The sequence below is a fragment of the Perognathus longimembris genome, chromosome 3 (assembly GCF_023159225.1).
Source record: "Perognathus longimembris pacificus isolate PPM17 chromosome 3, ASM2315922v1, whole genome shotgun sequence".
Classification (NCBI taxonomy): domain Eukaryota; kingdom Metazoa; phylum Chordata; class Mammalia; order Rodentia; family Heteromyidae; genus Perognathus; species Perognathus longimembris.
The window spans coordinates 57,052,530-57,079,450 of NC_063163.1; the positions used below are offsets into that span (position 1 = coordinate 57,052,530).

Here is a 26,921-nt window from a genome sequence, read left to right on the forward strand (position 1 = left end):
GTTTTCATATGCCTTGGGCCTTAGGAAGGGGAAAAAAAAAATCAGTTCAAAAGTCAGTACACAGCACCCCAGTCCTGAGTTCAAGCCCCATGACTGACCAAAAAAAAAAAAAAAAGTCAGTATAATACTATCAAAGAAAACTGTGTGTGTGTCTGTGTGTGTGTGTGTGTGTGTGTGTGTGTGTGTGTATGTGTGTGTGTGTGTCAGTACTCGGGCTTGAACACAGAGCTACTTGCTCCCACTTGGCTTTTTCCATTGAAGGATGGCACTTTACCACTTGAGCCACACTTCTACCTCTGGTTTTTTGCTGGTTAACTGGAGTTAAGAGTCACATGGACTTTTCTGCCTGGCCTGGCTTCAAACAGTGATCATCAAATCTCAGCCTCCTGAGCAACTAGGATTATAGGCCAGACTCACCAGGCCAATTATTTAAAAAATAATAGTTTAAAATAGATTTTTTTTTGCCAGTCCTGAGGCTTGAACTGAGGCCTGGGCACTGTCCTTGAGCTTCTTTTGCTTAAGGCTAGCACTCTATCACTTGAGCCACAGCACCAGTTCTGGCCTTTTCTGTTTATGTGGTACTGAGGAATCAAACCCAGAGCTTCATGCATGCTAGGCAAGCACTCTACTACTAAGCTACATTCCCAGCCTAAAACAGAATTTTAAATTATTATTTTAAAAACACTTCTCAGGTTGGGGGATGTGGTTTCACTGGTAGAGTACTTTCCTAACATGTGCAAAATCATAGGTTTGATCCCCACTACAGAGACAGATTGAGAGAGTGAGAGAGAGAAAATTAAAACAAAAAAAAAAAGGCCTACTCCTGACTCCATCCAATTTCATGTTTGCTTTTCTTCCTTAGGCAGCATGATTTTAATTACTGAAATGTTAAAAGTGCAGTGTACATACCATGAAATCCAGCCTTTAATGTTCTTCAAACAAGTCTGATTTTTTAAATGGGTGTACTCTTGATAACCAGGGGGATTGCATTTTTGTTTCTTTGAAATCAAAACCAATGAAATGGGCCCTTTCTGTGATACCCTGAAGAAAGTTGCAGGAGTAGTTCTTGACTTCTGTCCTACTCTGTCTCCTTCCAGTGAAACCTCAGATTTATGAGAAATCCGTGTCGTCGCTCCCAGACCCAACTCTCTACCCACTTGGCAGCAGACAGGCCTTGACCTGCACTGTGTTTGGACTCCCTCAGCCTGAGATCAAGTGGTTCTGGCGCCCTTGCAACTACAGTTATTCTAAGACAAGGTAGGGACAGGGTGCCTCCTGCCATTCGGAATGGAGATTCTTTGATCCATGCTGATGGGCATATGTGTTCCCTTTGGAAAAAGATAGACAGTGAGGACTCCTCCCTAAGGTACCCTCCCTCCCCTCCCAGTTCAGGGACCTAGGAACAGAAGCAAGGTCATACACATGTCTCAGGTTGGAAGTTTCAGATGTATGCCTGTGTCAGTGACATGGGCCTCCCACTTTTCATTAGATGTGATCCAAGATCCTTGTAATACTCATGGTCACCAAACTCATACTTGTACATCTCTCCAAAATGTTTTTCTCATAAGAAGTCTTTCTCTTCCTTTCCCTCCTCTTTTCTCTCAACTGCCCCCCTCTCTTCCTCTCTTCCCCACTTTTTAAAAATAGGATCTAACTTTGTAGCCCAGGCTGGTGTGGAATTCACAGGCATCACAGGCTTGTGCTACCATACCTGGCAAGATTCTTTCTATTAAGGCCCTAGGCTTAGCTCTTGGACTACCTTCTCTGAGAAACCTCCTGACTATCTCTCTCAGACTCATTTCTCCTTCCCCAGCTTGAGCAGTACTTGCTCACACTGTTGTTGTCACACAGTGGGTACATGTTTCTCTCTAGGTTGTGAGCTCTCTGAGCCCACCTCCCTACCTGCAGGGCTGGGCAGGCCTGGCATTCCCAGCGCATGCTCAGAGTGGATCTGCTGAATGAATCCATTCCTGCCCCTGCTCACTGTGCAGTGTTTCCTTCCATCCTGTTTTGCATTTCCCCTGTTTTGTTTAGTCTAGAGAGATGATACTTAGGATAGTTCACGGGAGCAAATCAGAAGGACAGGAATAGGCTGGGAATATGGTCTAGTGGTACAGTGCTTTCGTATACATGAAGCCCTGGGTTTCGATTCCTCAGCACCACATATATAGAAAAAGCCAGAAGTGGTGCTGTGGCTCAAGTGGCAGGGTGCTAGCCTTGAGCAAAAAGAAAAAGAAGCCAGGGACAGTGCTCAGGCCCTAAGTCCAAGCCCCAGGACTGGCAAAAAAAAAAAAAAAAAAAGGACGGGAGTAGAATTGATAGGTGCAACAAGAAGACATTATTGAAACAGGCCAAGAATTACCCTTATGGCCAAAAAGATGTTTCTTCATTGCTTTTAACTCCACTTGCAGAGTGTTTGGGGAGGGTACAGCAAAAACAAAACAACAAAAACAAGAAAACTAGTTTGATAAAAATGTATGAGACATAATTCTTCCATCAACAAATAGAAGTGGCTATTTGGTTTTCTAAATTCTTCCCCTACGTGTAGGCTTCATCTTGTGTCTTAATCACTCCAGTCAGATTGTAGCACTCTGATAGTGGAAAGTTACTGCTGAATTTGGAATTCCTGAGAAGTTGCTGTTTCCACACTTGTCTGATTTCTCATGTGAGTGTCATTTCCTAAGAAAAGATACATAGAGAACTTGCAACTCTCGATTACATCCTTTTCCACTGTGTTTATTTCACCTTCACTGAAAACACAGCAAGAGCTACTGGGACTTTGTAGTAGCCTGCTGATTTGTGTAGCCATCCATATTTATGGGCCCATCTTTTTGAAGCACTGGTATTTGTGCTACCATGTAAATAAATAACTAAGGCTACTAGATTCAGATAAGCCTATGGAGTTGAATTTTTATGGAACCACACAGCCTTTTATAAATATTTCAAACCTTTGTTTCAATATCAAATCTAAAAACCTTGATTCTACCCCTACTGACTTTCAATAAACTGTATTAGAAATAGAAATAATTAGTGGCATGATATTATAGTCTAAATTTGAGATTGACTGATGCTAATACAGAATGAGGTGAAGAACTGTGAACCTTGGCCTGCTGTTTCAATTGTTTTAAGGCAGATAACATTTTTCTCCCAGTCTATGGCATATTCTCACAAGTCCTTGAAAGATGTCTTCTTATTCCTTTTGGAATTCTCTCAAGGCCCAGAACCCTGCCTTCCATGTCTCTTAGCTATTTGAATTCTGTTCAAAGTACAATTCTTACTATTCATAAGACAGATCAGACATGAAACCACAGAGTCATTTCTTTAGGATGATCTTCCTAAAGCAAGCAGATCATAGAGACTTCTAGACATTGCTAGCATCTCTCTTTCTTTGAATCGGTGAGACTTGATCATTGACCCAGTGGCCTACCTGTGGCAAGTCTAGATTTGGCGCTTGGTAATTAAACCAGTACACTGAACTTTCAAGTAGTTTTGATTACATACATATGATATCTTTGTACACTGGGAAACGAATCAAACAGTTGGTTCTATTTCACTTTATCAGAGAGAAAATAAAATTTTGATAAATGAAGCCTCCATCTTAAAACTTAACAAATATCTTTATAGAAATAGATTTTTACATGCTTAAATCATTTTATCTTCACTTGTAGACAAGAATTTTCACTAGAGACAGGAAAAGAGTATTGTATCACACTTACTTGGCATTCTATAGTAATGTTTTTGCATCATGGCATTTTACACATGATCTTCAAAAGTGCCTGAGCTACTAATACATATGTATTGCTCTTAACTATGTGAAATAATTTACTAGTGCTTAGACTTTAGGCTCTACTTAACAGGCACATCTAACTATGGCCAGAGTTTATTTCTGAAGCTAGACTATATTTCTCTAAGTTGTCTAAAATTTTTACTTGGTTTAATATGGTCAGTTAATGTATCTATGCTAATATATTAAGAAAAGATTCAGACAACTCAAATGGTATTATTTTCTGGAGTCTGATAAATATATAAATATATTGTAGTAGCCAGGCACTAGTGGCTCATATCTAAAATCTAGCTACTTGGGAGCCTGAGATCTGAGGATTGTGACCAGTCCAGACAGGAAAGTCCATGAAACTTTGATCTCCAATTAAACATCAAAATGCCAGAAGTGGAGCTGTGGCTCAAATGGTAGAGTGCCAGCCTTGAGCTTTTGGGACAGAAGACAGATAGCTTCAACTTGATTTAAGCATTATATAATGTACATACGTACCAAAACGTCTTGTGGATCCCGATTAGCATGTATGATTTACAAGTTGGAGTGGGGGTGTTGTTTCTTTGTTTTTGTGCTGGTACTGGGGCTTGAACTCAAGGCCCGGGCACAGTCCCTGAGCTCTCTCACTCAAGGTTGGCTCTTCACTACTTAGGTTACAGCTCCACTTCTGGGTTTTTGGTGATTAACTGGAAATAAGAGACTCGTGGACTTTCCTTCTTGAGCTGGCTTTGAACCTTGATCCTCAAACCTCAGCCTCCTGAATAGCTAGGATTATAATCATGAACCACCAGCATGTGGGTTTTCCCTTCAATTTTTGCTCAAGGCTAACATTCTTCCACTTAAGTCACAGCTACACTTCTGGTTTCTTGGTAAGGTTAATTGGAGATAAGATTCTCACAAACTTTGCTCCCCAGACTGGTGCCAAACTGAGATCCTCAGATTTCAATCTCTGGAGTAGCTAGGATTACAGGCACAGGCCAATTTACAGGTTTTAATGTATCACTTTAGAAGGAAACATTAGGAACAAAGGGCGTCACTTTAAATTCATATAGCTAATGAGCCAAGAAGAAATAAAGTACATCTTTTTCTCTTTTACTGTCTTGCATGTTTGGGTACTAATGTGAGAAGAGAAATAGGTCATTCTTTTTGAATATTTGAGGAGGAATTTGGGGATTTTTTTCCTTATCTTCAAGAAGGGATAGTGATTTCTAGATATTGCTAGACCTACTCTGTGTTAGGAAGCATTCCGAAGAATGTTGAGCTTCTAGTGTCTTCTAACACCTCTATTTCACAGCTTCTGATCACATGAAATAAAGATAATGAAACACACTTTACACTTCATGGAGAGGCTCTAGTGATGTAACAAACCTGGGAAAGGTACATCATTATTGCCAGCATTGTGGGGGCAGGGAGAGAGAGGAACTCATTCTCTAAGACACACCCAAGAACTTCTAAGGGCATTTTTTACATATTAATTGCACAACAGTGAGAAAGTTTAACAACTATTTCTGAGAAGTAAACAGAAATTGTGGAAAGTAAAATGTAATTTTGTTCTGTGTTAAAAATAGTCACCTAGTAGGTCTGAAGGGGAAAAGAAGGCAGAACTGAAGAAAATAGAATTAATGACAGTCAGAAGGAGAAAAAAATAAGGAACTGTTGAAGAATTAAGCAGAAGACAGAATCAACTGAAGAGTGCAGTAGTAGGACAAGGCAACTTTCCTTGCTCTGGGACCCTCCCTGGTCCCACTCACCGTTTCCCATCCTGCCAGGAAGTGGCTCTGCCCTGCCATATCCTAAGGCTGGGTGGGGCAGGGCGGGCATGTGGAACAGCTGTCTCTGGCTCTGCCAGTCCATACTGGATTTCTGGAACAAATAAGACTACAAACTCTCCCAAGCCAAGAGCTACTCTTGATCTCACAGGTCCTTGGTGAGTTTTGCCAAAGTGCTGATACACAGTACTTACTGGCTTGTAAGTCTTATCTTCTCTAGAACAAGTGAAGACAGTACTGGAGGAAGGGGGCCTTGCTAGGGCCTTGAGGACCTGAAGTTTTTCTCAGGAAGAACCTAAGGTGTTGAAGATTGCTTTCAGTGTGTGTGTGTGTGTGTGTGTGTGTGTGTGTGTGTGTTTGCCAGTCCTGAGGCTTGGACCCAGGGCCTGAGCACTATCCCTGGCTTCTTTTTGCTCAAGGCTAGCACTCTGCCGCTTGAGCCACAGCGCCACTTCTGGCCGTTTTCTATATATGTGATGCTGAGGAATCCAACCCAGGGCTTCATGTATATGAGACAAGCACTCTTGCCACTAGGCCATATTCCCAGCCCCTCATTGTGTGTTTGAGGAGAATTCACCCTCAGGTCTGACTGGCACTTTTGCTTGGTTGGGTATTGGAGCTATTTTTGACCCATTCCCTACAAACACAAAATGGGAGTGGGTTAAAGCAAGTCACCCTGTCTAGGCCTCCCCAGTAACCAAGATTACCTATTATCTCATTGTGAGTTTCTGGGTATCTTTTCTCCTTTTTAAAGCCTGGGCTTGTTTTGTGCTAGTACAGGGACTTGAACTCCAGGCCTCAAGCTCTTTCTCATTTAGCTTTTATGCTCAGGGCTGGTGCTCTACCACCTGAGCCACTGGAGCCATGTTTCCACTTTCGGCTTTTTGATGGTTAATTGTCTGCTCCTGTGCCAGCTTTGAATAGTAATTCTCAGATCTCAGCCTCCTGAGAAACTACAGTTATAGAAAGGAGCCACAGTTAATCCAGTTAAGGGCTTGTTTTCTAATCATAGACTGTCTGGGTCTTTGCTACAAAGAGATCGAATTGCTGAAGCCTTTGATTACTGTGGTTTTGTTTGGGGAGGACAAGAAACTTTGTTTCTCTCCATCCAACAGTCACAAATCTTAAGTGCAGAGGAATAAAGAATACTGACTAATTATAATAAATATAGTTATGAAACACATTAAGTTCTCCCTAAGGAAAAAAATGCTGAACAACATGTCCTAGCAAAATACATTGTTCCCCAAATAAATGTTTAAAAAGCTCTGCTACTTATATTACGTTAATGTTGTGCATATCGTACCAACTGATTTTGTGTATCATCTGTATTCAATCTAAATATGTAATGTCAACCATATGTCCTCATCACATCAATATTTGTTAGGTACCAGCCATATAGAAAACAGACACATCATCTGTCGTTAGCACTTAAGTTTTAATTACAGAGGATCAAAGTTGTTTGGTGATTACTTATTGGATGTATTTGCAGAATATCTATTCTGCAGTCTCAGAGCCAGAGACTTGGGAATCAAGGAAATGGGCTCTATTCTTGGCAAAGTCCCTGACTTTTGAGTAACCTTGACCAGTTATTTAATCTGTTCCAACTTCCTCTTCTGTAAATGGTAACTGCTGGGCTTCCCTTTTCCTCCTAACACAGAGCTATGAAGGAGTTAAAATGAGAAAAATTTACATTTTTCCCTTTCAAAGAAGCTTGAAATCATTTCCCAGTTGCTACATACTGATAGTTCCCTTCTGCTTCTTATAAATTATAAAGCAATCTGACCATTAACTGAGGATTAGTGCCAAATTAACAGAACATTTTAAGTAGAAGGTTTATAAGAGAAGTCTCACATTAAGTATTATAAAGTAATACTCTGACACAGAATCATGATGATAATAATAATTGCCCAGTCATTTAAAAATGGAGGGTTAGGGAATATAGTTAAGTGGAAGAGCTTGTATCTAGCATGTCAGAGGCCCTGGATTCCATACTCAGCACAATAAATGTATTTATTGATTTATTCTTTATTATTTGAGTAGTTTCACTAAGACATTTTTTTTTTTTTTTTTTTGCCAGTCCTGGGTCTTGTACTCAGGGCCTGAGCACTGTCCCTGGCTTCTCTTTGCTCAAGGCTAGCACTCTGCCACTTGAGTCACAGCACCACTTCTGGCCATTTTCTGTATATGTGGTACTGGGGAATCGAACCCAGGGTTTCAAGTATAGGAGGCAAGCGCTCTTGCCACCAGGCCATATCCCCAGCCCTCACTAAGACATTTTAATTTGGCCTGTCAATATATAAAAGTACAATACATCTTGATAAGTGTGTCACCCCTTCCATTCTTCCCCTATCTACCTCAAAAAAAAAGAAAGAAAGAAAAAAGAAAATGTAGCAACTATTGTGTCAAATTGTATTTTCTTCAGTGTTAACCTTTGCCAGAAAAAACATCATCTTCTCTGCCCACTGGCTCTCAACACTTGTTTTCTTCATTGGCCTTTTGCCAATAAATCCCTTCAGAGTGCAAAATATGGTTCTGGGCTCTCAACTTAGGGAAGACTGAGGAAATAATCTTCATTAATTTCTTAGTGAAATGGTGGAGCTTGTGAAGAAAAAGCCCTGAGGCATATATAAACCCTCAAAGAACTACTTCTGGAATCTAAGGCATGTTTGTGCCACACACTGGGGGTGTGGCACAAATGGTAGAATTTTAAAAAAATGCTGAGCAAGAGTAGAAAGTTAGCCAGGCACCGTTGGCTCACACCTATAATTCTAGCTACTCAGGAAGCTGAGATCTGAAGGTCACGGTTCAAAGCCAGCCTGGACAGGAAACTCTGTGAGTCTCTTATCTCCAACAAACTACTAAGAAAAAGCAAATGGTAGAGGGTAGAGTGCTAGCCTTGAGTACAAAGAGGCTCAGCGAGACAGCACCTAGGCCCTCAGTTCAAGCCCCAGTATTGGCAAAAAAAAAAAAGAGTAGGAAGCCCCTGTACACCCCCAAAATAGGTCAGATCTAGCATCTAGAATATTTATATATTTTAGAATTTAAATGGAAAATAATATTCCCTGCTACTCTCATTTCTGAAACACTCGAGAGTACCACTAGGAATGGGGGGGGGGGCTAACAAAAACTGACCACTCTAGGACTAAGTGAGGTTTGCCCTTTGCTCTTGTGGGGAAGAGGGTTGGCCTACAAAAGCAGGGAAAGGCAGGCTCTAAGAATTCCAAGAAGGGCTCGCCTAATTGCATTTCTCTATTGTTTACGTACACAAATTGGCAAGGAAAGGAAGCCTGGGATCATTAGGGATGTGTCAGGGATAGATCATTCCAGAGAAACATAGTTTTGTGCATCAGTGGAGTATGTGAAATGAATAGGACAAAACAAACACAATTGTTAGTGGTAGTTAATTAGAAATGCACTCAAGAACCCAAATTTAATCCACTAACAGTCATCATGTCTACTAGTTTTATGTAGTAACAATTTAATGCCCCATATTCTGTTTTCTGCCTACAAAATGCAAGTTTTAATAATTAAATCGAAAGAGTCAACATTTCCTGGGGCAAAAATGTAGGGCAGATGTCTGAGGGAAGAGATCATTCAAGAAAACCTTTTCATTTGAAAATGTGATCACTTAACCTGATATTTGACTATTTCCCACTTTCTCCTTAAATACACTTAAAATCTGTCTTCGTGTGTTTGAATGTATCTGTGCTGTGTATATGTATGTATGTAGGGTCAAACCAGGCATGTGACAGAGCATTTGAATTTATCCCAAACAAAACTTTGAATCTAAATGAGGACTTTCAAGACCACTTGACCAAAGACCATTTGAGCAGGACATTTAAGCTCAAACACAGCCAAATAAAACTGGCCATCTTATACAAGAGGCTTTCATCCTGAGCCAAAAGTGAATGTTCACTTACTAATGAGAAACTTCTCCCATTCTGTTATATAATTACTGGATGGGGAAGTGCACACTGTCCAATGTGAATGTTCAGACAACAGACCTTATTAATATTTCATACAAAATCCTAAGAACAGTGCATGAGTTCATTTGCCACAGACCTCTTTTCCACTTTTCTATGCTTTGTGAAGACCCCTCCCCCCTTTTTTACAGTGAACCTGATGAGTAATTGTTTCTAATGAATTAACTGTCTTCTATAATTGCTATCAAGCATTTCATTATGTGTTTTAAATTAAGCCAAAGGCAGAATCGTAAGCAGTTCATGGCTTTTGTAGGGATTTCTTCAGCCAGGTTCAATTTAGCTTTCTGGGTAAGAAATAACCATGAGACAGTGACAGTCAATTTGACAAACAAATGTTCCTATCAGGCTCTGGTGTCTCACACCTGTAATCCTAGCTGTTCAGGAGCCTGAGATCTGAGGATCGCAGCTCAAAGTTAGCTTAGGCAGGAAAGTCTGTGGGGCTCTTATCTCCAATTAACTACTCCCAAATTGAAGTGGGGTTGTAGCTCAAAGTGGTAGAGTACTAGCCTTGAGCCTAAGCCCTGAGTTCAAGCCTCATGACTGACACACACACACAAAAAAGTTCAGAAGACTGACAGAACATCTCACATTTTCTTTGGCTATACACAGATGTTTAAAAACTAATGGTAATAATAGAGGAAATATGTTCTCTGTTTGCATGTGCACATTAGGTGTGTCTCTATTGACTTACTGGGCTCTTTCTTGAAGTGTGGACTCCAGTCAGTGGGCTGACTGTCAACTGAATGCCCTTTTGAATAGGCAGAACCTGGTAGTTGGATATAGTAGAAAAGGTACAAAGGCTTTAGGCAATGGCCTAGGCAGTGCCGCAGAGCTTCTTCTAGTCCTTGGGCCTTATTTCTCCATCCCTTCTCTAGAAACCTACTCAGATGTTTGTTACCTTCAGTGTGATGAGCTACTGAGTTCACTTAGAATTAGCATGTTACCTTTTAGAAAGGAAGTTTGTTTTTATGGAGGAGACACTATGTTTCAAAGTAAAATTGTATCTCTTCCCTCTGCTAGTCATGTCCCTGATCACCTGTTGATTATTATTTATACCCTAGAACTCTGCTGACAAGCATTTATGATTTGGTGAGCAAAAGGGTCAGCCATGGATGGTAGAAAGTGGGGATGGCCACTTAAGGGGGCCTTGTGCAGGAGGAGGGAGCTGGGCCCTTGAAGATAATGTGCAGGTCAAATGGAAAGGGACAGGGACAGAGATGAAACAAGGTGGTTTGGAGGTTGGTAGGGATTGAGGTGTTAGGATATGACACAAGACTAACTTGGTTAGCTCATCAGATTTGGGCTGAAAACAAAATACAAAACTCACCACTGGAAAGGTAAGTCTGCACCCAACATGGACTTTTGACATGAAGTCAGTCACTCTACCTTCCCCTTCCCTGGCTAGTCCTTTGTTGTTCTGCCATCTGCAGACCAGCAGTTCTCCTTGTTGCTTCTTAACCACTTCATGGCGACCTTATTTTGTGGCTCTTCTTTGGAACCAGTGTGTTCTAGGCACTAAGTCCCCCAAACTCTGCTTTTCATGTCTGAGAAATCAGGATTTTTTACACAGGCTTTAACAAATTCATGTGTATACATTGTTTATTTTCTTAGACCTTTAGAGTTCTATAGGCCTGAGTCATTATTATGAGAATTGTGTAGGATAACCACTGGTTGCTACCTGATTGGCAAATTCTGCCTTGTGAGGGTAGGGGGAAAAAAGTCTTTGACCAAGTAAGCTGAGGGAAACAAGAGTATTTAAACACTATCTAGAGCCAAGTTGATTATGACTAGAAGATATGCACTCTACAATTTCTTTTTTTTTTTTTCCAGTCCTGGGGCTTGAACTCAGGGCCTGAGAACTGTCCCTGGATTCTTTTTGCTCAAAGCTAGCACTCTACCACCTGAGCCACAGCGCCACTTCTGGATTTTTCTATATATGTAGTGCTGAGGGCTTCATGTATGTGAGGCAAACACTCTAGCACTAGGCCATATTCCCAGCCCTACAATTTCTATTTTTAACTGTAAAGGTAAAAGCTATTAAGCACTTCTCTATGGGATGTTAAGTGCATATAGGTATGTACATGTACATATATATGTATACATGTGAGTATAGGCATATATGTGTATATAAAGGAATATATATTTGTACATGTATATACAATATGTGTGTATTAAGCATAAATGTATACATACCATGTGCATATGTGTGTATATAGCACATAAGTATATGCATGTATATGTGTATACATGTGTATATATAGGCCTACATGTATATGTATATATACATACATATATACTGCATATAAGTACTTAACATCCATAGATTTATATATGTATATGTGTGTATAGTAAAACCGAAAATAGTGCTGTGGTTCAAAGTGGTAGGCGCTAGCCTTGAGAGAAAAAGCTCAAGGACAGTGCCCAGGCTTGGAGTTCAAGCCCCATGACTGACAAAAGAAAAAACTTCATCTAACTGTGAGAATTTCTGAGACAGAGACTGAAATCCCCATCATTCTGCAGATCAGGCACAGAGTTTAAGGCAACAGCCTTGGTTGCCATGTCAAAGAATCACAAATGAGTGGCCTTCTAACACATTATGATCAGGCAACTGAAAGCACTGCATTGGTGCTTTATACCAGAATTGATTCAATAGTTGCTACCAGATAGTAAAATGAGTAATTTGGGGCTGGGGATATAGCCTAGTGGCAAGAGTGGCTGCCTCGGATACACGAGGCCCTAGGTTCGATTCCCCAGTACCACATATACAGAAAACGGCCAGAAGCGGCGCTGTGGCTCAAGTGGCGGAGTGCTATAGCGCCTTGAGCGGGAAGAAGCCAGGGACAGTACTGGCTCAGGCCCTGAGTCCAAGGCCCAGGACTGGCCAAAAAAAAAAAAAAAAAAATGAGTAATTTGGGGGTCAATAGCTTATAATCCAGAATCAAATACATTTTAAGAAGCCAATTTCAAGGCCAGTTTCATAAGGTGTCACACTGTAGAAAAGTGACAGTCTGCAGTTGAAAGACATGGGCTGTGGAGCCTGAGTCAGGCTCTCTCTGTCACATACTGCCATCTACCAGCTGTGGGGTTCTCTGCAAAAGAACCATCTAGGGGAGGGGAGTCTGGGCATCCTCGTCTGTATAATAGGGGAGGGGGGGCGCCTAAGGGAATCATATATATATGACATACTCAGCCCTGGGGCCGGTACATTGTAGATTCCAAGTTTGTTTGCTGAAAGTTGCTCAGTGCTGTTAGGTACTCTGCAAGCAGTTTAGGGCTGTGCACACAGAAGTGCTTCCCTCCGATGGGACATGGATATCCTGCGAAAACTGACAATAAGCTGGCACGGTGATTTGTGCTACTCAGTTAGTACTCTCCTAAGTAACATGCTTGCATCTTTGACTGTAATGACTTATTCAGAATGGGACCGCAAATGGCAGGTGTTTGGGATTATTTAGGAAGTTAGAGGATCACAGGGCCTAGATCTACTCTCCCATGAATTCTTTTTCAGCTATTAAATACTCATTCAATCTTTATTCAGCTGATGGTAACACATGGCTCTTGTCATTTTACTTGGCTGGTCTCAGTGGTGGTCTGATTTTTTTTCACGATTTTGACTTGTCTCTTCACTAAACATAATTGTGTGTGTATGCGCACACACGCGTGCACACGTGCATGTGCACACCAATACCGGAGCTTGAACTTAGGGCCTTGCATTGTCCCTTAGCTTTTTGGTTAATGCTTGTGCTGTACCACTTGAACCATACCTCCACTTGTGGCTTTTTGCTAATTCAAGGTAAGAGGCTTTTGAGATTTTTCTGCCCAGACTAGCTTTCAACCATTATCCTCAGATGTCAGCCTTCTGAGTGGCTAGAATTTGAATGAGAATCTGGTTAAACATAGACATTTCTTAATAACAAAAGAAAGTAAATCATAGGAATTTTTTTTTACAAGAAGCGTGATTTGACCTCTTCATGGAATATGAACAAAAAAAGTAATTTATAATTTGAACAGCTGTATTAGTAATTATGAGGCAGCATTTTTACCACCACAAGAGGAAGGAGTCCTTTTTTATTTATTTGTTTTCCAATAGATTAGAAGACACCTCTTCATGTCAGTATCATTGCCTAAGTTGAAATTGTCCAGGACTATCCATTTGTCAGGGACTGACACTGCTAAATCTAGTTAAGCTGAGCCTCATCAGATCTCCTGTCTTCATTAATATTCATCATTGTGATGGACAGGCCCTGATGGTGGTGACATAGTGATTAGCTTAGGAGGCTTGTGTAAGGTCACTGGATGGTCACTAAGGCCCGGTTTGTAGCACACTTGAGCAGGTGATGGGTGGCAGATTTGACACCAGACATGAGGTTGGGTGAATATCTAGTCAGGCCATTCCATCAGGCTTTACTCTTCTCACCCAGTTAACTGAACAAGACACATTCACTATCCATCTACTGTTTGCCAGGTGACATGGCTAGGCACTGTGGCAATAGCAATGGGTGAAGCAGAGTCTCTGCTGCTCTTCAGTAGCAATCTGTGTAAGTCAAATAACCAAATGATTCCTAAAATTACCAACTGCTTTAGTGCTTTCCAGATGAACTCATTCAATATCCCCCTGATATTTGCTGAAATTCCAAAAGATCTCCTTTAAACTCTTGATTTAGGTCATTGTTTTCTGTGTCTTTTTTTTTTTTTTTTTTTTTTTTTTTTTTTTTTGGCCAGTCCTGGGCCTTGGACTCAGGGCCTGAGCACTGTCCCTGGCTTCTTCCCGCTCAAGGCTAGCACTCTGCCACTTGAGCCACAGCGCCGCTTCTGGCCGTTTTCTGTATATGTGGTGCTGGGGAATCGAACCTAGGGCCTCGTGTATCCGAGGCAGGCACTCTTGCCACTAGGCTATATCCCCAGCCCCCCTTTTTTTTTTTTAAATGCCTAAAAGAAAACTAGAAAGATATAGTAGCACGGGGTTGCTTCTTTGGAACCGGCAAAGCAAAGTTCGAACACATCCATCCATTCACAAAGAATTAGAAGTGGTTCACACAAAATACAGTAACTAATCAAGCAACTCTGAACAAACAGAAAAAAGTCAGATTAGATGGTACAAAGATATGGTCCACATGCTACTTGTTGTGAGAGAAGAAAGGAGACAAATATTTGCAAGATAAATGGACCCATGAGGGTAAAAGAAGCCAAGAGAAATACAGCCCTTCCACCGTCTGAGATCTGAGAGAAATGACTTCATCTCAGCTCATCCTCTCTGGGACTGAGTAGAGAAACGACTCAACCACATTTCATCACAGGGGTGCAGGTCATTCTACCATCCCACAGAGTTGGTCGATTGCAGAATACCAGAGTAGACTTTCTAAAAGTGCTTTTTGTAGACTGTGGCCCAAAGACAAAATTTCGGAATCATTCAGAAAACCAAGAGACTTCCAGTCCTCTGAGTAAATTTTTTATTTAATAACTATGATACTCATAATTAAGCTTTTGCTATCTAGTGCTACATAACTAGAAATTTATGAATCAATCCATCATTCAAAGTCTGATAACTTTTCTTTTCTTGGAAATCTCTTCCTGATGCTAAACCTTACCTTACCCCCAACCCTGAAGGCTTTCTGGATATTTCCACCCTGACTACTATATAGCATGTTAGCCCACTGTCTTTACTTCATGATTGGGGCTACTATCATAAGCCCCCTTCCTGAGTATGCTAAGTGCCATATTTGTCACCATGCCTAGCATTTCCTTGAAGATTTCTTATCAAATCACTCTTCCTCAGCTAGCCAGGCAATCCGTGACAAAGCAGAGAAATGAATGGGGATGGAGCTAAAAACTCACCCTTTCAGCCTCCTGGCCACCCAGGAGTGGGGCTTGATGACTGAAGATCTCTTTCCCTTGCGGAGCTTCTGTAAAGGAGCTGAGGAGGTGGGGGAGGGAGGCTGTCAGAGCTCATGCTAGAAGCTGAGAGAAGAGGAAGGGAAGCAGAGGCTGGAAGACAGGCCTTGTCCTGTGGAGGAATGGATCATGGGCCCTGGAGGGCAGGAAGCAGGGCAAGCCAAGGTGCTCCTGGAAAAGCTCTTATGTAAACAGAGGTAGCCCAGGATGCTGGATCCCCTCCACCATTGTCCAAGGAGCTGACCCAAAGCGTACACTCCACAAAACTCTTCTCCCCTGGTTCCCCCATCCCTTAAGCATCAAGACAAGAAGTCATTTTCAGCATGGACTCTGAGGCGTCACAAGGTCTCTGAGTGCACCAGAAAGTCACTCCTCTAGAATACCCGAGGCCTGACCCTGTGACCACCCTGAAGGCCTAGGAGCTCTTCCTGAAGCTGAAGGAACAGGAACCCTTCTGTCTAAACATGCCTTCCAACTCCACGCCTTCTCCTGCCAACCAGCATCCTCTCGCCTATATTGTTTTATTTGTTTTAAGAGAATGTGAGAGGAGGGGAAAAGATAGTGTTTGCAGATTCTATTAATCTGATGCCTCAGACACACTATCACCAGTGTTTTGACACAACACCCACAGTATCAGGCCATGTTTACATCAGGCCTCTGGCAGAAGGGCCATCCCGTTGGGGAGCGAGCCCCAGTCATGCCCCTGGCAGGGCTCCAGGTGGTCTTTCTTTTCCCTTCTATTTTTTAAAGACAATTTCTAACCTTGATTGCTTCTGTACCACTCCTCTGCCCTTTTGTTTCTTAACTTGGAAATGATTTGATTTTTTTTCCCCAAAGATCGCTGTCACAGCATGAGCAGTGAACTCCTTACACAGATAAGCAGATCCAAAAGGCAGCACAAGAAAAAGGGAGATCATTTTGTGTCTTAGGGGTTTTTAGAACTTTCTAGAGCCTTTTTGAGGGGAGAGGAGGAGGGGTGAGGGACCCTAACTGAATGTGTGTTTTAAGTACATATTTATCACATGCATTCATGCTTAGGCCACACAGCTCAGGCTCACAGAGGCAGCTAGCAGGTACGGGAGAACTCAGCTTCCCTTCAGCCAGCACCCGTCCTCCATCTAACCTCAGGGTTCCTATTTAAAGTATGGGAGTTCATCATAAAATAGGCAAGCTGTATCCAGAATATGCTCATTGGTCATATAGGCAAAAGAAAGTTATCAAAGAAAGAAAAAGATTGTGATTAAAAATGGGATTTTTAGTTAATTGCTGGTGGCTCACACCTGTAATTCTAGCTACTCAGGAGGCTAAGATCTGAGGATTGCAGTTGGAAGCCACCCCAGGCAGGAAACGGAGACTCTTATCTCCAATAAACTACTCAAAAAAGCTGCTAGCCTTGAGCACAAAGCCTCAGGGATAGCACCCAGGCCCCGAGCTCAAGCCTCAGAATTGGCTCCGTGTGTGTGTGTGTGTGTGTGTGTGTGTGTGTGTGTGTGATTTTCAAATTTGTTGCAAGATTTTACAACCAGAGAAGATGAGTTCCTACCATTTCAGTATCAAAACATATTTACAACCTAAAGCAAACAAACTTTTTGTGGAAACTATAATTATAATATACCCCTTTCCACAAAGGACCTGATACATCTTCTCCCTCTAGGAAATAAAAATCTAATTTCCCTTGCTATGTGACTTTCAGAGGACTCCTGGAGTTTTTCTCTGAGCCAGACTTCACCCTAGGAAGCAGGACAGGAAAGGTTTGGGAAGGTCCTTGGAATCAAGTCCCCTGCCTGGTGGACTAGACACTGGTATAGAGGAAGAATAGGAAATCGGAGTTCTCCCACTTCTGTCCCTCTCTGTGATCCTGCCCAAGGCATCTGATTTTGCTAGGTCCAAGTTTCCTTATTCACAAAAGGATTTCCAAAATTGGAACCTGCTTCACAGGGGCGGCTATGAGAACTCGCTGAGGCAAGATGAATATGCAGAGCTCCCAGCCCAAGGCTGGCACCTGGGGGCCCTCAGCAACCAACCAAGAGTAAGGAACAGCAGAACAGAGATTTTCCACAAAAGGTCAACATTACATGTTCTAGAGTAAAAGGGGAGCTTGAAAAGAATACAACAAAATGTACTTTTTTATTCTAACACCCAGGCTTCAGAGTAGACCTCATATGGACATGGTTATTTTCTTTCTTTCTCTCTTTCTTTCTGTTTTACTCTTTCTTTCTTCTTTCTTTCTTTTTTTTTTTTTCAGTCCTGGGGCACTGTCCTTGGCTTCTTTTTTGCTCAAGGCTAGCACTCTGCCCCTTGATTCATAGTGCCACTTCTGGCTTTTTCTATATATGTGGTGCTGAGGAATCGAACCCAGAGCTTCATATATATGAGGCAAGCACTCTATCACTAGGCCATGTTCCCAGCCCTGTGGTCATTTTCTCATGGGAAACCATGTATGGAGCCAGACATTAGTATCGGAAGACAGAAGGAGTCTTGAATACTGCCATAGGCGTTCAAACAGATGGCAGTTTCCAGAAAAGCTAAAAAGTTCAATCATTCTCCCCAGTTCTTCAGAGAACTCTTATTTTCACTCAGTTCTGAAGCTACCACCCAACTCTGTCCTTTTCTCACATAACACGGCTGCTTGAAGAAAATATAATTATCAGCAGTAGCTCAACCTCACTCATCTAGACTCTCTCTTTAGATTCCACCAATTCAATGTCTATCATTTAAAGAGAAGACAAGCACAGGGCTGAGTTTTAAGCAGGAAGAGAAAACAGGAAACAGGAGGAATGAAGAAACTCTGAAAATCTGAGTTTTAGGCAGGGAGAGAAAACAGGAAACAGGAGGAATGAAGAAACTCTGAAAATCAGAACTGCTAAAAGCCAGAACTGTAGTTTTTTGAGTGCTGGATGTGTAAAGGTGAATGGGAATTGAGCTTAGCTGATGAGCTACAAGATGACAGTCAGCTCTATTATGAAATGAAACTTCAGGCTTTGCACAGATTGAGCATTCAGTGTATTTTAGTTGTGTGAGAAGCCTTTTCTTCATGCACAAAAAGTAATATCACCCACGTGCTAGTGGCTCACCCTGTAATCCTAGCTACTCAGGAGGTTGAGAGCTGAGGATCTTGGTTCCATGTATCCCTGGTCAGGAAAGTACATAAAACTCTTAAGCTGCAATGAACAACCAAAAAGCCAGAAATGGGGCTGTGGCTCAAATGGTAGAGCACTAGCCTTAAGCAAAAAAGATTAGGGACAGTGCCCAAGCCCAGAGGTCAAGCCCCGGAATAGGCACAAAGTGGGAGAGGGAGGAGGCAGCATTGTCTTGCAATAATTTCTGAACACAGCAATAGTGTGTGGTATAAGTGGTGAGTGGGTGATGCAGAAGGAAGCCAGAACTGAGGACTAATTCTGCCAGCAGTCCAAACTGTCCAGATTAGAATTTGGGCCTGTGTTGACTTTGCTTTTTCCTATGGACCCAGCTTTTCTTCATCTGGTTTTTTGTTCCAAAAGAGCCAAATATTTATAAGTGTAGAGGAAACAGAGCAAACCCATCACTGCCACAAGAAAACCAACCTAAAGTATGTGGGTCACTAGAGTCATCTGCATTGATGGAGCGTGGGGAGTCTCTCATTATGAGTCAAGAGAAGATGACTAGTAACTTGGACCAGATGGGACAAATACACAGATGGAGTTCAACAGATTGGCATGTCACATATAGGGTCACAGTTCCATGTGTGAGACATAGAGTTGGCCGACTTCTTTTGATGTTATTTTTTAATATCAATCTCCAGTCTGAAACGAAGTTGTGTCAACTGCAGAACAATTGGCAGCAGTGATTCAGAATATGTTCTTACCCAGCAATTTTTCTCCCTTGGACTGATTATAAATCCCTCCATACTATTGGACTTGGCATGCTGTATGCAAATGGAGGCTGGAGTTGTGAAGCTCATTAGGAAAGAGACTGAAGCTTGGAGCATGCAGAGGACAGCCCTCCACGGAGGCTGATAACGTGGCCTTGTCCAGAATAGTGCATGGGAGCTTTCTTATCTCGCTTTGGCAGGAGGTGCTGTGGGCTTCCTGTGCGAAATCAGGAGCGAATGCTGCTTTCCTCTTGTTGTTCGGCTTCCTCCCCCCTCAAGACCGTTCCCAGCACAGTGGTTATCTTTGCATCTTCAAACATGGCACAATCCACTTCCTTAAGAGCTTGATGTATTCTTAAGGCTTAGGCAAATTCCCCTCCCCCTAAATCTCTTTTCAAGTGCTGTGATAGAGTCAAGCTCTTAAATGACATTCTATTTTTGTGGTTACATTTTACAAAGAGGGAAAAATAACAGCCCCTAAATTAGAAAAGAGTCACAAAAATCTGTCCTTTCCATTTGGAGGATCCAGCAGTCAGTCAGGCCTATGGTTTCCATACTAGGCCCTGGGCAGTTTGGAATTACCCTGAGAGATGGAGGGGCAGGGGAAGAAGTAGGGTGAGAGGCTGACAGTCCCCAAATGAGAGCAGACAGTCACTGGTATTTCCCCTGGGCATTGCCTGAACATTTTTCTTTGCCTTTCCTGAAGTCCAAGTATATAAAGTTTTGAGGCCTGTGCTTATGTAAAAATAGCTAGTGGAAATCACAGCAATTCTTTAATGAATTCCTTTTTAAAAAATTTACAATATAATTGTAAAAACATTGTTTATATGATATTCAGACTTGGTATAAGTGCAAATTATTATAGTTCTGATAGGCATAAAAATAGCATTTTGGTTATATTAGAAAAAAAGTGCTTTTGTGTTTTTTAGAAAAGCGATTGAAGCATATTGGATAAGAATGGTAAGAATTTGGGATTTGCTATAAAGAAACACTTCTAAAAAGAAAAGTGAACTTAAATAAGATCTAGATAAAACAAATGTGACAAAATCCTAATAACTATAAAGTAAGAGTGATGATATTAGGATGTTGCTCAGTGTAAAACATTTGTCTGATACACACAAGGCTCCCTGGGCTTCATCCCCAGCAAACACACACACACACACACACACACACCCCTGATTGATGGGAACACTTGGCTTATCACGCTGTGCTTCTATTTATAAGTGTTTGAAAATAATGAAAACTTTCCTATAAATATAACCTGTCCTGTCAGGTACCTTGTACCATTCATGTGATTACTAGTATTTATAGAGTGCCAGTTGTATGCTAGGCCTTTGCTTGGGCTATGGGAACAGGTGAATAGACAGTGTAGCTCTGTCCCCCTGTAGCTGATGGCCTTGTAGGGTCTCAGAAGTCTCTAAGTGAACATAGATATGTAGGGCACATCCCAAATCACGTAATGAGAAGAGAGAGCTCACTCAGCAGACTAGACCATTTAACATCTTAGGACTTTCTCAGCTCAAAGTCCAGAGAGGAATAAAAAACAAAGGAACTTTTTTGAACTTCACAACCCCGTCTCTCTTACTTTATTCTTACTTTATCTTCCTGCTTTCATTTCATGTAAGTTGTTACTTAAGAGGAGCCACTCATTCTTTTTGGAAATTGGTCTTTGCAATTCTTCCTAATTTGATCATCTCCGGAATCTACCTGACACATGTCCACCCTCAAGGCCAGCAAGCTGCCTGATCACTAAAAGTCCTAGTTCAGAAGGTAAAAGTGATCAGATGTTTGGAAAGGGAGTGATAGATTTTATGGACCTTAATGCTAAATAGTAATCCCTTTATTTTATAATGAAACACTTGAAGCTTAAGAAACAGAAGAATTTGCCACCATATTCCCCAAACTTGAAAAGAAGCAGGCTGGATTTAATAAACAGTCCAAGATGTCTGCACCTAATTAGCACTGGAAAAAAATAGGCTGTACAATGGAATATTCTGAAGAAAAGCCAGCCTTTGTAGATGTGAAATGCTAGTGTTTCCTTGAGGTTTCCATTCATTAACTTTATTTGCCCTTGTGTTGCATGTTACTTTCAACATGTCTAGATTGAAATACACTCACTAGTTTTAAGTTGTAGGTATGAATATAGGAAATGAAAAGTCTAAGGAAAAGATCATTTGCATAAAACTTGAGATTTTGTTATCGAAAGACTTCTCCAAAGTTTTACATTTCATCTGTCACAGCTGGCTCAACCATGTAGCAAAGCAAACGTGTAATAATGTACTTTTTTTGGTTTGGTTTGGTTTTTCAAATAGGTATGACTTTTGTTCCACCAATGGAGAACCATTTATCCTGGATTCCGGGAGCGACATAGGAAACAGGATTGAGAGCATCACCCAGCGCATGGCAGTCATTGAAGGAAGAAATAAGGTACTGTTCATAAAAGTGGGTAGTGGGGTGTTCTCAAAACACACTCTCAGCTCTCAGTTCTAGGTTTGTTGGATACTGAAGCCATTCAAATACTCAAAATCCAGAGAGAAGAAAGACAATACCTGACAAATGTCTTTGTGGGGAGAAACATGAAGATTATTTCAAGCTAAGGAGAACTTGTTGAACAGGTGGAGATGACTTGACTATCAGACAAAGGATCCAGACACAAGTAGTCATATGCAAAATAGGATCCTAGGAAACTAAAGCTAGTAAAAGACCTAAATATCCCATTTCATAAAATGTCTGTCTTTGCTAGGGCAAAGCCTAGGTTGGGGTATGCAGCACACTCAGTCTATCAACATTCCTCCATATAACGAAGTCTCTGCTCCTCTAATTCCCTCTGGGCCTTGGCAAGTCTCAGTGGATTACAGAGCTAGGGCCTGCTTTCCTGTTGAATCAGGGAAGAATCCACTTAAGAATCTGCTATTGTCTGGCACAGGGATAATGATGCTTAAAAAAAAAGAAGGAAAAAAGTCAAATAACTCCTCACTGAAATGCCTCTTTATACCTACATAGCTTGATTTTGGAGTAAAGATTGTTAACTGTTGGATTCTTACAAGAATTTATGAGCAGAATTTCAATAGAACTTCTAGTCTGATTTTAGAATCTTACACACACACACACACACATACACACACACACACACACAAGGAAATAGAATGGAAAATGAGAAAGCTAGGTATCTTTTCTGATTAGGTTGAACTAAGTAGCAAACAAGTTCCATGTATAAAACCCATTTTTTAATTGGTGAGAAGTTGGGCACTGGTGGATTATATCTGTAATTCTAGCTACTCAAGAGGCTGAGATCTAAGGATTGCAGTTCGAAACCAACCCAGGCAGGAAAGTTTATGATACCCTTATCTTCAATTAGCTACCAAAAAGCCAGAAGTGAAAGCTGTGGCTCAAGTGCTACAGTGCTTGCCTTGAGCACAGAAGCTCAGGGACAGAGCCCAGGCTCTGGGTTCAAGTCCCAGGACCAGTACAAAAAATAAATGGTGAGAATGGAGTTACAACTTGGCTGAAATCAAAGAACTATTTCAAGCAGGCTTGAAACAAGTCTGTTGTCTTGAAACTTTATAGTGAGGCAGACTGATGGGCACAGCTGGTTCTATGCTGCCTGACTTCTTGTATTCAGGAGCCCCAGGGTCAAGCTCCGCCCCTTTCTGTCTCTATAACAACATGCAAATCAGTTAACTGATCTCATCCACAGTTCTCTACTTCCAACAAATGGAGCTAATGATATTGCCCTACTTAGCTTCCTGTTAGAAAGATGACATGGAATAGCATTATGAGAAAGCCCTCTACAAATTAGTAAAAAAAACAGTTGATATATATGTGTGTGTGTGTGTGTGTGTATATGTTTGTGTGTATATATATATATATATATATATATCCTAATTCAGTGCTTCAAACTGTAATCAGATACCCTCTTTCTAAATAAAGCAGAAATATATAGGATTCATATCCTACAAGCAGCTCTTAATAGGCACAAAGTAAATTATTGATTTCATGCTCTAAATTGAGGAGCATTTACTGTTCTTATTTTCAGCATCCACTAATAATGCTTTTGTGTGAAAAAATAGGTATCTTTCATAAGCCACAAGCAAGCAGAAGTTACACTATTTCCAAACCATATGGGATGTATTTTTCTTTTACAATTAATACTGTTCTGTATTTTTCTGTACACACTAGGAAGTAAATTAAAGTCTAAACTTAGACCACACTGATCCCTTTATCTACGGTCATATAGGTAACCACCCCTAGATATGGATGAGAGCACTCACACTAGAGCACCTGGAGAATCTCAGGGTCTTGTTTTATGTTTGTTTGGTTTGCTCTCCCTTTGTTGTTTTGTTTAGTTGTTTAACTCTGAAAGGCAAAAAGGGAAATAAAATTCAGTTCCTTCTTGTAAGTTTGGCCCAGATTTTTGAAATGTGAGTCATCAATTAGAGATGCTAATAGCTAATGTGAAGTTTTCATATTGTTTAAATGACTTGCCACAATTCTTGGGTTTGTGAATAAGGAATAGGAAGTTGAAGGAACCCTGTGTTAGAAAAAAAACGGAAATGTGTGTTACAGTGTTGATTCTGTAAGGCTGGAGAGTTGGAGTTCAATGTTGTAGCAACATTCCAACTGGAATCATTTGAAGGCACAGAAGTGTGTGTGTGTGTGTGTGTGTGTGTGTGTGTGTGTGTGTGTGTGTGTGTGTTGAATGAGACAAATAGTTGGCAGAAGCAACTACACCAATCAAAGGATTACAGCTTGTGTTTTAGTTCCCACTGGCCCCCAGTTTATTCTTCATTCTTATGTTCTATTTCTCCATCAATTAGCTCTAATATGCTACCCTATGTTAATTTTAGATTCTTCCATGACCTTTATACATTTATTTCCCCCTGAAACATTTAAAACGCAAACTGTGTTAGAAACATCCTGAGATTAAGATCACAGTTCCATATATAGATTTTTTTTTAAAAGAAATAATAGTTCTGGAAATTAGACTGAATGACACATCACCCCATTCATTCTAATCTGTGAGGTTGATATGACATTGTAGGAGTGAATTATTAATACTTAGCAAAGGGGAAGGAAGGAACAAGAAGAAATTCAAGCTTACAGTACTTGACAACAGTGGGCATGAGTGTTCATGGGTCATAGAAAAGAGACCAGAGGATGGAAGTGAGCTTTTTAAGAGTCTTCTTTAAGAATGTAAAATTACACTGGGCCAAAAACCTCTCTGAGGCTGCTTGTCTCATATGAGTTAATCAACAGAACTTAAGGGTGTGTATGTGGTACGCTGGCAGTGGAAGCTAGAATGTGCTTTGCATATGGGAGACAAGCATTCTATTGTTGGATTACATCTCTTGAAGTACTGAACCTGGATCTCATCATGTAGCCCAGGCTGGCCTTGAAGGCCCTCCTGCCTCTGCCTCCTTGTGCTGGAATTTCAAGACATGTGCCACCATGCCAGTTCAAATTTTTAAAATACTGATGTGTCATTTCTATGTAACAAAGCACTGAGAATTAGAAGCAGATGTAAAGGAAGGCTACCCTTATCTTCTCACTGATAGGATCTTAGGAATCTTAATTTCATTGTAGCATTCCTGCTTCCATTCTGTTCCTCGGTCCTCTTTCACTGATTGTTAGTGAAGAATGAAAACTAATTATAGAGCTAGTACAAGCAGATGGCCTTAAGTCATTTTTGGTGTACCCTATAAAATAAATGATTATAATTTCCAATGCCTGTTTCAGCTCAAACCGTGGCACTTTCTCTTTGAAAGTAGTCCAGGTGATATTTGGTGCTCCAACTGTTATTTTCCATTTTCTCCCTTTGAAACAACAGTCTTTGGTGGTTAGCATAAGGAAACAGGTGTGTTCCTTTAACACATAATTTGTGCATCCACACTTATTGTGCCACTAGAAGTCACCTTCTGGACTAACCAAATGACATTGTTCCTACCACCCACACTTGAGCTCTGTTCTCTGACCTTCTAGTCAACTACCTTTTGTCAAGAGACTTTTATGTTTTATGAACATAGTTTAAGTTTAGAGTTTAAAAATAATCCCTGGAAGAGAAGTACTCTAGTCATGAGACATTTTTCATAAAGTGGATTGTAATGAATGTGTTACCTATTGTAAAATTTTCTTCTGTAATTATAATCTCTGTTTTATCAATTCTATTTTCAAATCACATATTATATCATTTGAAAAACAGCTTGCTATTTGTGTAAACTGCTGTGGAAGAAAGAAGCCAGCTTATAGCATGTAGCTTATGTGATGTATTACTGCTGATTAAAGAAAGTATTCTCAAGGAAAACCCAATACAAAGAACTTTACCAATATGACAGAACTTTACCTATGGATCTAGGTTATTCAACTTAAAGAGTTTCAGTGGGAAAGGCAATACAGATTGAGCACACAGGCCCTAAAGTTAAACACCCTGGTGCTGATGTTCTGCTCAGGCTGGTCTATGGGCCTACGTGTCCTCAGCAAATCACTTAATCTCTATAAGCCTTACTTGTTCTACTGTAGAATGCAGTAATGTAACCATCTCATAAAGATATAAGAAAGATTTGAGATACAACCTGTAAATTGTATTATACCCTGTCCATTGCACAGCAAGGACTACATAAAGGTACCCAAAGCAAGGAAATAATGTACACAGGCATCAATATCATCTTCTTTGACCTTAAGAGTGTTAGTGAGGTGAATTCTCTGGTAGGTCTAACTGTGATGAAGATGTTTTAGAAGGTATCTTTCAGGCAAAGAAGAAGGTGTGAATACATTCCTGTCTCCATGGTTTGTCATCCAGTATGATTTGTGTCACATCTGAGCATCTCAATTTACTTCTGATTATGTAAAAATTCCAATCTAACTTTTGTTGGAATCTTAAAAATAGCTATAGTCATTCTCACATATTAGGTGAGCACTCTATAATTTGAGCCGCAGCCCCAGCTGTTTCTAAATATGGCAAATGTATGCATGGGAATTGACTTTTAATTGCCATGAAACAGTGCTTGTTCTCAGTTGCTCTGAGTTTAGTGAGATGGAAATCATTTGAATAGAAGCCCAAATACAACTAATAGATGCAGATCATGCCACTGTCTGAAGTTCCAAACATCCCCAACCAAGAGAATAGTTTCCACTTGCTGAGCAACAATAAATCTGAGAACCCAATTAAGTTTCTTCTTAGGAGAAATATTTGAGAACTAAGATAATGATAATAAAAAAAGATTGCTATCAACTTTTTAAATTTTTCCACTTCTTATCAAGATTAATAATCAAAATGGGGGGAAATTGAGCTCTCCTTCAAACATATCTTCATTGGCTATTTGCATTCTATCTGTGTTTTCTTACAAAGAGAAGGACATTCATTTCATCTTAAGGTAGAGAAATTATTTTCAGTTACCTTGAAGTTAAGAGTGGGAGCCAGGCACAAGTGACTCATGCTGATAATCTAGCTATTCAGGAGGCTGGGATCTGAGGATTGCAATTTGAAGCCAGCCCCGTCAGGAAAGTCTATGAGATTATTATCTCAAATAAACTACTTGGAAAAGGCTGGAAGGGGTTCTGTGGCCCAAGTGTTGGAACATTAGCCTGAACATAAAGCGACTCAGGGACAGCACACAGGTCCTGAGTTCAAGCCCAGGACCAGCAAAAAAAAATAAAAG

At 40.7% G+C, this 26,921-nt stretch overlaps 1 protein-coding gene across 2 annotated transcripts in view; it reads left to right on the forward strand.

Moving 5' to 3' along the window:
- The window catches only part of Flt1 (fms related receptor tyrosine kinase 1), a 172,323-nt gene that overhangs the window by 56,550 nt on the left and 88,852 nt on the right, over nt 1–26,921 (forward strand). For both annotated transcript variants that reach the window (XM_048341582.1, XM_048341583.1), the window contains exons 10-11: nt 1,098–1,257; nt 21,579–21,693. In XM_048341582.1, coding sequence (XP_048197539.1) covers nt 1,098–1,257; nt 21,579–21,693 — 275 coding nt within the window. The remainder of the gene's footprint in view (nt 1–1,097; nt 1,258–21,578; nt 21,694–26,921) is intronic.